General features: G+C 39.9%; 1 protein-coding gene across 1 annotated transcript in view; it reads right to left on the bottom strand.

Moving 5' to 3' along the window:
• Positions 1-7,838: 7,838 nt before the first annotated feature.
• Positions 7,839-12,933, bottom strand: part of MetRS (methionyl-tRNA synthetase 1) — a 46,518-nt gene continuing 41,423 nt past the window's right edge. The window contains exon 22 of the mRNA XM_089253147.1: positions 7,839-8,113. Within this exon, the coding sequence (XP_089109273.1) occupies positions 7,955-8,113 (159 nt within the window). The 3' untranslated portion in view covers positions 7,839-7,954. The remainder of the gene's footprint in view (positions 8,114-12,933) is intronic.

The raw sequence follows: 12,933 nt of genomic DNA, 5'->3' as shown, positions 1-12,933 counted from the left end.
GAATCGGGGAGCTCAGCACGTTTTCAGGATCCACTCTTTATTCATGCATGCATCTTCCGCAAATGTCTGCGCTCTTCCTTAGCACTCAGAATTGATAGGTTATGCGAAATGTGTCTATACACACACACTCGGGAAAATTTTTCTCTTCATTACCATTAATGCAAGGATTTGTCAGTTATATACAGTCGAATTCTGTTTTAATGACTACTGTTATAGCAAAAAAATCTCGTTTTAACAAACTCTTTTCTAATCCCCCAGGCAAGTTTACGAAGTCCCAGATATGTTTTAAGTTACATAGGAGCAATACAAAAATCTGGAATTGCTTTATAACGAAGTTATTTCTTCGGTCCCCGTGGAGTTCATTATACCGGGATTCGACTGTAATATGTATTTGTAGCTTTCGTACTGACGTATTCGTAGAGTGCATCACTCGTGTATGAGTTTTTATTTTTGCGACATAACAACACCATAGTTTGTTTTTTCCCGACTTTCAAGTGAAAATATTATATGTGTATAATGATGGCCAAAGATTGAATGAGTGTGAAAATATGGGATGATTGTTGCCATTTGTGTGTGTATAAACCAGGTACCGAAACTCTTTTGTGCTTCTGATGTTTTGTATGTACCGTCAGGAATACTTTTTTTCTTGTTGTATAAAATACTTGAATACATTGCCAGTTTTGATATCTGGATGAGGTTGGGTTGTTCGTACAGCAACTCAAATTTTTTAACAGGCTGACCAAGAGGTGGCAGCACAGTTTGAAAAGACGAGTCAGCTTCATTGATGTGTGTGTGCAAATATGTGACAATTTGATTCATATGCATTGTAAGTGCCTCGGGGTAATGAAATCTTATATCAAATGCATGTCGTACAGTGATGTATCAGTATGGCCAATATTCCTGTATATAGAATGGCTTTTTATGGTGGGGGGGGGCGGAAATTTGCTGAATACTCTGGCAGTTATATTCAAAAACTGTTTGAAGCAGTAGACATAACACCCGTGGCCTCCTAAAAGTCTGGGACTAACAGATCTTCAGTCCGCATTCTCTGACATGGTTTTTATATGTATACATATTTTTTTTTCCACACCAAGTTCACCATAGAAGCCTACCGAAGATCCTAACCTAGGGGCCCCCCTGCTGCTATATGCAGAGGTGCATTTAAGGTTTCGCCGCCCTTCTCCCATTCCAGTCTAATTTTCTTGACTATTTTTTCGAATTCACCACATTGTGGTATAACCCACTTGCCCCCTCCCCCCCATACTCTTGCAAGTGCACTTGTGTCTTTATGTACCACTCTTCTGGTCACTCCCATGCTCCCACTCTCTCTAAGTCTCTCTTTTGGTCATTCATATTCTTGAACACTGTTTTGGTATCTCACATATTTGCACATGCTCTTGGTCACTCATTGGCATTGTTTCCTGTTTTATAGGCCACCTCTTTTGATCACTTACACATGCTCTAGGTCAGCGGTTCTCAACATTTTTTGACTTGCGGAGCCTTTTTTAGTAAACTAATTCTATGGCAGAGCCCTGTAGGCCCATTTTTAATAATTCATTAAAGTTACTGATTTATTTTTACTATTTAAAAATCTTTATAATTATTTTTTAAAATTTTAATCGGGGTTTTTTATTTTCCTAGAGCGGCCGCGGAGCCCCTGGAGAGTGCACTAGGAGCCCTGGTTGATAACCGCTGCTCTAGGTCATTCACATGCTTGCTCATGCTATAAGTCATTCAATCTATTGGTCACTCTTTTGGCCATTTACATGATTCCTCACGCAATAGGTCACTCTTTTGTTTACTCGTGCTTGCACTGTTTACTCGTCCCTTACTATTTCGCAGAGGTACATTTATTTAGGGTTATACAAATTTTGCCACCCTTCTCACATTCTTTTTTTTTTTTTTTTTTTGGCCACACATTCTTCAAACTTGCTGCCCTGGGCTATAGCCTGCTGAACCCCCGTAAATACTCAACTGGCTATATGCCGTGATTACGCCAAGGTCTGACTATATACAGGGTGGTTGTGTAAAATAACTTCACCAATATGCAAGCCCCTGGCAGCCGTGAAAATCAATGACTGTGAATGAAATTAGAGATATGGGCACTTCAGAGTATGCACCAAGAATAAGTAGAGCAACTTAGCTCTCTCGCAGTTATGATTAAAGCAACAAAATTTTCAAATGACACCCACTTTTATGCATTGCTAAGTGATCGCTGCAGTGAAAAACCATGGATGACATTAGAACGTTACCTATAGCACCAGAAACAGCAACACTAGATGCAAATAAAGATAGAAGATTTCACTAAAGGGTTGGTGCGCTAACCCCTTTGGTGGGGGAAGACTTCCTGCGGCAGTAATCTGATCTGCATTGGTTGTTTCTACGTTTCTTTGTCTTCATCTAGCACGGATATGTCATACTATCTGCACCATTCCAACCCTATCTATGATTTCATACTGTGTCGATTACGTTGAAATGCATGAAAGTGTTGCCATCCAAACTTTTTGCAATTTTCTTGCTGTAACTATAACTGTGGATAGCTATGCTTCTTTTAAATTTTCCTACTCATTCTTGAATGCATACTCTGAGCGATACGTCTATTTGATTTCAGTCCTGTTTCCTCAGACTAGACAGACAGACAGACATGACCGCCCAGAGAGACCATCTTGAGAGTGACTGCAGTCGCTGGAGTCTAAATTTTTGCGTGGGCGGAAGCCAAGGGCTTAGAAGTACCCAAAGTATTTTGTAGCACCCCATAATCGATTCATTTGATCAAAATTTCCTACATAAAACTCAAACCAAGCACCATGCCCCCCCCCCCCTCCATGTTTTCCTTTGCACTTGAGGCTCCATGCATCGAGACTAGATTCACTAACATGAAGGGCTCATTGACCTGAAAGTTGCCAATCGTCCCTTATATACAGGACTCGAGTGCATACATGGTAGGAAGGAGTGTGTTGCATTGTGTATGCATTATTTTTGGGGAGGGCACTAATTGGGGGATTGCAGCTTGGGGAGGTGGCCTGTTGCAAGATGTGGGCCCCCCATGAGTGTTGTTTCATCAATTTGTTTATTTCTGGAAGGAAAGGGTAACTCTCCAGCTATCTCTCAATCATAAGCACTGGAATCTGGCGGCTAAGACCATTTGAGCCTCCAGATTCCGGTGCTTATGAGAGAGAGAGAGATCATTGGAAAATTACCCTTTCCTTACAGAAATAAACGAAGTTCATTGCCCACATCCTCAGAAGCCCCCAAGCTGCAATTGGTGGTCCTCCCCATAGTGAATTCACAAACTGACAAGAATTGTCCTGGACCCCCTGGGCTAAAGCAGTGCAGTCTTAATGCATGGCCTGTAGGCCTCAAGAGAAGAAAGGGCCTGATAAAAATGAGACCTGGTGTCAATATTTGAAAAAATTCCAGGTAGAACCACCCCCACCCCAAAAAAAAAATTGTATAGGGGTACAGGATGCTCTTAGGATGGCTGCCAGTCCCACCCTCGTAGGGGCCGAGACAACACTCAATGCACAATTCCTTGTTAAAATGGGTCAAATCGCTTTTGAAAAAGTGCTGTATATGTATTAAAATTGGTTCTATTTAGGTGTGGAAATCAATTGTTGACCCTTGTCTGTATAGTGGTGCCATCTGTTGTTAGCATCTGTATGTGACATTGCCAAGTATGTGCTCAATTGCGTCCTCATTTCTCTACGTTTCAGACCCTTATTCTTCATACCTCAGAGACTGATGTATTTCGGTTTTATTAATACAAATACCAACCAGTCCATACAGTGCTGCCACCTATTGGTCACCCCCAAGCCAAATATTCAATCTGTTGTTAGCTTTGTATCATTTTGAACTGCCTTCGTATCTCCGCATAAGAAAGAGCATTTCCATCATTGGGACCAGTTTTGAATATGGAGGAATGTTCGACATTATTTGTCGGTTTTTGATTTCAACTACCATAACCAAATCTAAAATTTCGAAATGATTCGCTTACGAATAAAAATGAAGTTGGATCTTGATATAACGCCGCTCCTCAAGACTGAATTAAAATGACTTTATGGGTGACTCGACAACTATTAAGACATTGGTGAAGCCATGTTATATCAAGGTCGGACTCATACATGTTTTCTGCATTCAGTATTCGTGGAAAAAAAAAAGTCGAGACAAAACAGGACGTTATACCGGTTCCCATTTATACTTATTTTGTGTGTGATTTGTATATTTATGTGTATATACGGTTATATATAATTATGTATACTTTTGTTCCCCCCCCCCCTCCTCCTGAAGTAGATATGATAAGTTCGGCAGCAATGTCTACCTCCAGTTTTGTATGACTGAAAATATTTACCTTTTTTTTTTCTACCGAAAGAATTTTTTTGACAATTATTTAAATACTGATGATGATGTAATTTTGGATGAATTACAATTTCCAATAAAAATAATGTATTTTGATTTCCATGGGTTTTTTTACTTCCCGTGATAATAATGAAGACATTACAGTCGAATCCCATTATAGCGAAGAAAAAAATTCTCGTTTCAGCTTACACTATGCTAATCTCAGAGATGACTTTTACATAGGAACAATTCAAAAACCTGCGATTCTTTATATCAAAGTGATTTCTCTGGTGTTTGGAGTTTGTTATAACAGGATTCGACTGTATTAAGTGGGTACACACAGCCTGGAACAATTATTTTATATTTCTTCACACACCACAAATTGCAATAAAAGCCTTGGTGCTAAGCGTGTATGGGGACAGAGGCGGATTTAACGGTGGGTGCACAGGGCCCTGAAAAACCCAAACGTTACACTTTTTTTCTAATTTAATCTGCCTGTGTATGTGGGGCTGTGAAAATTCAAGCATTTGCTATCTTCACTTCAAAATATGAAAGGCAGCACTAGCAAAAACACTAAACAAGAGCACAACTCTGACAACATAAATGCATTAAGGGGCCGCACATTCCAGCATGTACTGATTCTTGGAATTGAAAAAAAATTCCACATAGGAATGTGTACAAGGTGCATATGTGGGCAAGTGTTGATAGAGCCAGATGGAGGGGGTTGGTTACCTAGACAGGGTTGTAAGGGGCCATTCAAGTATTACGTAAGCCGATTTTTAGCCATTTTTGACCCCCCTCTGTCAGCAAAATTTCGTCAGCAGCTTAGAATATTCCATATCTTCAAAAAGGGCGATTGATGATGTAAGCAACCTTCAAACCCTCCCCCCTCGATGCTGGCATAATACTTGAATGACCCCTAACTAGAAGTGAGAATATACAGTGGTGGTAAGCTGAAGTAAGGTGTTTTTTTTTTTTCTTTGCGGTTTTCCAACTTTTTGGCACGAATGAGAGCTGGTCTCCCATTTGAGAAAGTCTCTCCACAGACAGCAGGCAGACCCTCAACCTGATACTCACACAACATGAAAATTCAAGCATTTACCATCTTAAATTCAAAATGTGGAAGGCGGGTGGTTGCACTAACAAGCACAACTCTTACAGCATAAATATGTTAAGTGCCATGCATATACATACACAACACGTTACGACACTTAGATTGGTTAAAAATTCTGCAGATGGAATATGTACGATATATTGAGTAAAAAGTGGTGTCCAGTTTTAGCGCCAGGCACCCCCGCTGCAGGTTACTTAAGTGATATGGAACTGCAAAATTACCGATGTCACTGAAGAGATATGTCTCAGAGTGAGAAATTTTTTTTCTAAAAAACGGGAGATGACAAAAGGGTGAATCTCCCGAAACGTAGGATGTCTGGTAACCCTATGCATGAGACACCTATTTACGTGGGCCTCGGGTAGCTTCATAATAATGAGATCTGATTCCATGATTGGAATTGTAAATTGACTTTTCCAGCCAAGGTAGGGAGAAATATTACTTCACCCATGGGACGCATAATGCTGCTGTTTCGAGGTGGCCCTGGGTAACCCCTAAAGCATGTAAATCAAGGATGCGCAACCTTTTGGAAGAGTGTGTGGGACACTTATTAAACGTGCTGTGGGTCAATGAAGTGATCTGTTAATGTTCCACAAGTTGCTGAAGTGATCTGATTGATCTATAAATATGCTGCGGACCACTAAACACCCCCTTCAAAATGCTGTCGTTTTTAATTAAGTGGGTAAGTGGATTTCCTTCCGATTTTTAGTAAGTGCAAACTAAAGAGCAGGACCTGCTAAAATAAAAGGTTTTTCTGGAGACGAGATATCTCGTCATTGCCACTTACAGGGTTAAATGATTTGGAACTATGCCGCTCGTCACTTAAGCGACCTGGAACAGCGCAAACACAATCTATGGAAAAAGGGCCTCCGTGCCAGCGCCGTCTTACAGCATGGGTCCACACGGGGGCCTCAAGAGAAGAGGAACCTCAGAAAAATAAGTAGTTGAATTTTTCGAGAATTTTCCAGGTAGAGCCTCAGGAAAATCACTTGGCCCGGGGGCTCCTTAAGACAGCCCTGCTCCGCGAATTTCGTGACATCACTGAAGAAGGTATCTTACCAATAGCTATTGGATACAACAGGCCAAAGCTGCATTAAGAGTGGCTTTATGCTTTCAAGTGGCTTTGTAACAGGCTGACCGGCATCTTTACCATTTTTTGTAGTATATCCAATGCTATAGGTGAGACCTTCAGTGATGTCACAAGCTTCGCTCGGAGGCCTGCGATAGATGGTGTTGGCACAAGTCACTTTGGTGATTTTTAAATACGCCTCAGGTCACTGGAGTGATTGCTAAATGTGCCACAGATCGCTTAAATAACCTGTAAAAGCATCGTGGCCTACTTAAATGATGCAGAAATGTGCCGCAGACCACTTGAGTGATCTGGAAAAGCACCCTATCATAGTTCATAGTGATCTTTAAACGTGCCCCAGGTCACTTGAGTGATCTGTAAATGTCGCGAGCTAATTGAAATGTGGGAATGTGCCACGGGCTGCTCAAGTGATCTGGTACTGTGCTGATAACCCCTTGAGTGAACTGGAACAGCACCCCAGGTCACATATCTTTAAAGATTCCAGGTCACTTCAGTGGCTTTTATATGTGACCTAGATCACTTTAGTGATATATAAATGTGTCACAGGTCACAAGTGGTCTGGGACCACTCAAGCGATCTGTTAATTGTGACGGTCTGAGGTCATGGGTGGAACATGCATGTGGGAGGGGGGGGGATGAAACAGACAAACACACACGAATGATCAGACTTTTATTTCACAGTACAATTTTTCTCCATAAAAGGGAAGAAAATCAGAACTCTGAAAGCATTTGGTAACCCTAAGTGAATTCTGTCACACAAGTAGTAGTAGTAGCACCACCTGTTTTCCAAGCATTTCGCCTGCCTGAAGTAGCCAAGCTCTACTTCTAAGCAAGCTCAGCAAAAACACCCGTTTATACGATTGTCACACAAAATTATTTCTATTAACAATCACAGAGAACAACGATTTGATTCTATCACAGCTTTCTGCAAAAATGTGTCAGGCGTGGCTCGGTACTTCCAAAATCCCCTCTTTAGAAATGACGGAATTCACACACAGCCCTTATATTCCAAAATACGAGGGATGCTACAAAAGTTTTGCATATAGATAACTGAAAAATGAACGACCATGATCGGTCGGAAACGAAGGATATATCTTTTTAGGCTATCCAGAATTGATCCATTGTGGGCAACAACATAAAAAAGACAAAGATGTTGCATTGCACGTCTTTGCTCACATTTTGCCTCCGAAAAAAACAAAGACAACTTTCTTTCTTGAACACACCCCCCCCCCCCCCCCACCGTAGAGTTCGAATCATTGATGAACCGGAAAAAACAAACAACAAAGGAATGAGAGCGACCAAATGAGATGCGAGACCCATTTAATTGAATGAATCGGTAATAAATAAATAATAAAAAAAAGTATGTTAAAATCTAATATATGTGATAGTCCTCTCTAAAAAAAAAAAAAGACGAAGCTGTCATTTTTTAGATTTCGACTTCGATTTACTTTTAGTTTGAGCAGGATTCTCGCCTTTTGAAATCGCCAGTTGTTTCTTCAAGTCTAGTAATATGGCAACTTCTTGATCTATTTCAGATTTCTCTACTTTTTTTGATTTGAGTTCACGAACTTTGTTCCCCTGTTGAAAAATCAATCATAAAATAAGGCCCATAAAAAATATATACATATATGCAGGGTGAACGTGACCTGTTCTGCTGCCAAACAAAAGTAAAGTGATAGGCGAGCCCAAGTGGAACACGAAACACTCCACCAACTCTGTCCTATCTCATTTTCGAGTTATGGTTGATAATTGATTATGGGAAAAAAATGTGTCAAGAAAACCCAAATTTGTGAAGTTTCTGAAAGACCTATAAGCAAACTAAGCACATATTTGAAAAGCGCAGAAAAAAATAAGATACATTGTCGTACGCAAAGGGCGGGTTTTGCGGTTCTAACTCCTCCCCCTCAAGCCGAGATTATAGCATTATTTTGCAGGAAAAAACGTAACCCCAGTTGAGAAAATTCTGTGTACACCTATAAGATCACAACAATTTCATTGAAATATCTGGATTCAATGATGAACTACAATCAGTGAAAGATTGTCAAAGTTCAAAATTGAATTGTTGCCAAAATTTTTAATCTGAGATTTCACAAACACCCTTGTAGTTACAATTGGTCAAATTTACCGAAAACTTTGTCCACACCACCAACTTTCAAAAGAGCCTACAATAAATCATAAATGTTTTGATTCATGAGAAACTCAATCTTTTGTTTGCAATCCATCACTGAAATTGGCATTTGTCAAAGTAGATATTTGATGACAATTCAATTTCGAAAAAAAAATCCTGGAAGGTGACACCACCTTTCTCAGGATATCTGGATTTAATGATAAGCTACAAGCACTGAGAGATTGGCAAAGTGTGAAATCGAATTGTCATCAAAATCTACGAAAATGTCTACTTTGACAAATGCGGATTTCAGTGATGTATTGCAAACAAAATGCAAAATTTATCCTGAACTAGATCACTGATATGGGAGGCTTTTTTGAAAGCTGGCGCAATAGACAAGTTTTTGGCAAATTTGATCGATTTTAGCTATAAGGATACTCGCAGAATTGGTGATAAAAATTTTTGGCAACAATTCAATTTTGAACTTTGCCAATTTTTAAGCGCTTGTAGTTCGCCATTAAATTTAGATATTTCAATAAAATTGGTATAGGATTATAGGATTAGGATTATCCTTATAGGATTTTTTAAGTTCTTTCCGAATGTGTGTTTAGTTTGCGTGAAGGTCTCCCAAAAACGTTGCAAATTTGGGGGTTTTCTGACTCTGCATATTTTTTTCCCCATAACTGATAAACCATAACTTGAAAATTGTTCGAGATAGGACAGGGTTAGTAGGTTGTTTCATGATCTGTTTGGGCTAGTTATTACCCCCCTCCCTTGTTTAGCAGAACAGGTCACGTTCATCCTGTATAACAAGGTAAATAAACACCAAGATATGAATCAAGCAAAGTGAAATACTAAAATAACAAAAAAAAAGTGCTAGGAAAAATAACGGGGGAATAGACACAATCCCACTGTGAAAATAACTAGCCCTCAGACTCTTGGAGCCTTTCTACAAGCTTGCAGCAATTTTGGGACAGTGGATATCTCAACTGTAGTGTCTTATAACAAGGGTCTCAGAGCCTTTGTTTAGCAAAAAATCTGTAACTTCCTTGATTTCATGTGAATGTTCTCTTTTGGACATTTCATTTGCGCGAGTGGTGATCATTTCCAAGAAATAAGTCTCTTACTTTTTCTGGTGGTAACACAGTTGTGCATTCGCCCTTTTCCCTGCTTGTTCTTGCACTGATCCAATGGGATTGGGCAACTGATTGGAGAGAAGCTTTCTGTCCAATCAGTTGGCCAATCCCATCGGATTGGTGCTACAACAAGCAGGCAAAAAGCGTGAGCACATACTAATAAAAACATCAGCGAAATCAAACAACTTGTCCTCCGTTGACCAATCCCCATTGGAACCGTACACAAGCTTGGTTCCTACCAGACATTACAAGAGATTTATTTCTCGAAAATGATCACTTTAGGGAAAAAAAACTGCAGACAATGTCGGCCTAATATCCAGAAAGTTATTAATCATCAGTATAGTGTGAACCAGTGAACCCCCCCCCCCCCCATACCCGTTTTTAGCGACATCTCAATGCCACTTGTTGCTCGTTTGTCTTCATTTCAGTTAATTGCAGGGGTGTCATTTGTCCAGTAGCTGTAAACGTAAACAACAGGCCAGGGTTTAAGCTAGATAAAAAAATTCCTTTAGCAAAGAAGCGAAAATGGGGGGAAAATGCTACAATGCATTTTTCATTTATCATTGGATGTCTTCTCGTTTCGTACCTCCTGTATGCATTTCGTGGCTACTACTTCTTTCGCATCTAAGATTTCCTTTCACATTTTGCAAAAAATGCAACCGTAGCTTAAACCCTGCAACAGGCCGCTAAATACTTCACGAACAGTCTGGCTTCAGACACATCGAGATAATTGGCTGGAAAGCCAACAATCTTAATTAAAATTCTTAATCTCAATTGAAATTTGATAAATAGTTTTTGCAGAACCTGTGACAGTAACAGCCAATTCATTTTTGGAATGCTTATGTCGCAGCTTATATTTGCAGCTTCAATATTTTCCAAATACAGAAGTCGCTTGATATAATGACCCCCCCCCCCCATTCCCATCAAAATTGGAAGTGGGTCCATCCATATTGGGTAGGTCGTTCTATCGAAAGTGAAACGTATATGATATGTGTAGTCGTTCTATGAAAACATTTGGGACTCATCCTACCGGTCGTTGTAATGAAATGATCGCTATAACATGAGGTTGTTATAACAAGCATCGACTGTATAAACCGTTTTATTGTAATGCTATTTCCAGAGATAGCGCATCGAAAGTGTTCAACTTTTTTTATAGAAATAGCTTCAAAATTCTTTTGCTATGAGAATTTCTTTACTACGACCAACTACACTGGTGTAAGAAATTAAGAGAATTTGCAGACTTGGTCGATTATCTCTAGAACTACTGTACAGATTTTAATGAAATTTGGTATGTACATACATTGATACAATACAAAACAAATAACCATTCAATAATTACAATACACACGCATGATCATGCATAACACTCGTTGGAGTCGGAAGGTATGAAACAGCGGTTGCAGAATAAACAAAAAAATGGGTTAATAGATGGGTTAATAGGAGGTATGGTCCCCTCTTACAGATATACAGGTCTCGCAGCGTGATTTCATACTTCAAATAAGACAGTTTATCATTTCCTGTGGCAATTGGTCCCACTCGTTCAGCAACGCTGTTTTCATTTCCTGGATGGTTCCCGGAGGGAAGGTTGCGAGTTGCAATTGCCCTCCCCAGACATGCTCTATAGGGTTAAGGTCTGGAGATCTGGCTGGTCAATCCATCCGGCGAATATCCTCACTCTCTAGAAAATCGTCGAGCAGAAGAGCTCTATGTGGCCTCCCGTTATCATCCATTAAAGTGAACTCGGGGCTAACTGCACCCCTGAAAAGGCGAACATAGGGCTCCAAGACCTCATCCCTATACCTCACACCAGTCACAGTGCCTCTTTCAAAGACATGGAGAGGTGTTCGGCCATCCAACATGGTGCCTGCCCAGACCATTAAACCTCCTCCGCCATAATGGTCGATTTCGCGGACATTGGAGGGTAGGTAGCGGGTCCCTGGTTCTCTCCATATGAACGTACGGCAATAATCGGTGCTTAGGCTGAACCGGGACTCATTAGTGAAGAGAACAGTCGCCCATTGATCCATACTCCAATCTCTATGCTCTCATGATAAACGGATTCTCCTGTCCGTAGAAGTGAGCGGGACGCAAACAGCAGGTCTTCTTGCAAACAACCCTCTCTCATGAAACAGTCACCCTTGATACACGGGTTCCTGTGGCTGCATACAAGTCACGAGAGAGCTGAGAAGCGGTAGCACTCCTATTACGCCTCGCTACAATCGACAAATGGCGATCTTCAATGGCCGTCATGGCTCTTGGACGACCTTGCCCAGGTTTTCTCTCGATGGATCCGGTATCCTGGAACTGTTTCCATAAGTTACACACAACGCTGGGCGTTAAGTTGAACTCTCTACAAATCTGGACTTGAGATTGGCCCGCTTCTAGCCTCCCCACAATTCGCCACCTCATTCCATCATCTAAACGTTGGTGGTTACTCATTTTTACTGTTACAATTTGAAATTAACCGATTGCTGCAAAATAACACCAAGAAATTCGCCGAGGTGTGCTAGCGAACGAAATGCATCTTAACTTACGTGCGCTCATAAAGCCTGTTTCTCTACTGGCTTCGCCTACACACACTTGTAAGCTTATGTATTTGACGTACAAGATTTGCATTTTTGTCTAGAAACAGTGGTTTTACATTTAGTTCAGTTCTTTTCATGAAATTCGATAAAATATGCAAATTCTCTTAATTTATTTCACCAGTGTATAAATTAAAAATGACACTAAATAAAAATAGATACAGAAGTTATTTGCACATGTAGAATATATATGTGTGAAGATATTTTTTTTTTTGCAAATGAATATGCACTAAGAAATATAAAATATGCATTTCAAAAACATAACTACTTTTTTTGCATGTCAATTTATTTAAAGCACATATTTTCTCTTTGTATGTATTTTGGAATTTTCAACTTCTTCAGGATTTTTTAGTGCATATTTTGAGTTTTTTAATGCATATTTACATATTGTTAGAGCACATTTCCCCCACTTTTTTAGTGCATATAATCTGGGCTTCACTTATTACAATAGCTACACAGTCGGTGTCAAAAATAAAAGTTGGTCAAAATAATGTGACTTGACTGTATATATATATATATATATACACACTATATTTACTCGCATATAAGACAAGGCATGGTTTTTGAAAGAAA

This window comes from Pholcus phalangioides, unplaced genomic scaffold (assembly GCF_987345545.1).
Source record: "Pholcus phalangioides strain wild (caught in Gottingen) unplaced genomic scaffold, Ppha-v1.0 ptg000032l_1, whole genome shotgun sequence".
NCBI lineage: Eukaryota > Metazoa > Arthropoda > Arachnida > Araneae > Pholcidae > Pholcus > Pholcus phalangioides.
The sequence above is the reverse complement of the archived record's forward strand: the minus strand, read 5'-3'. Positions and strand labels throughout refer to the sequence as shown.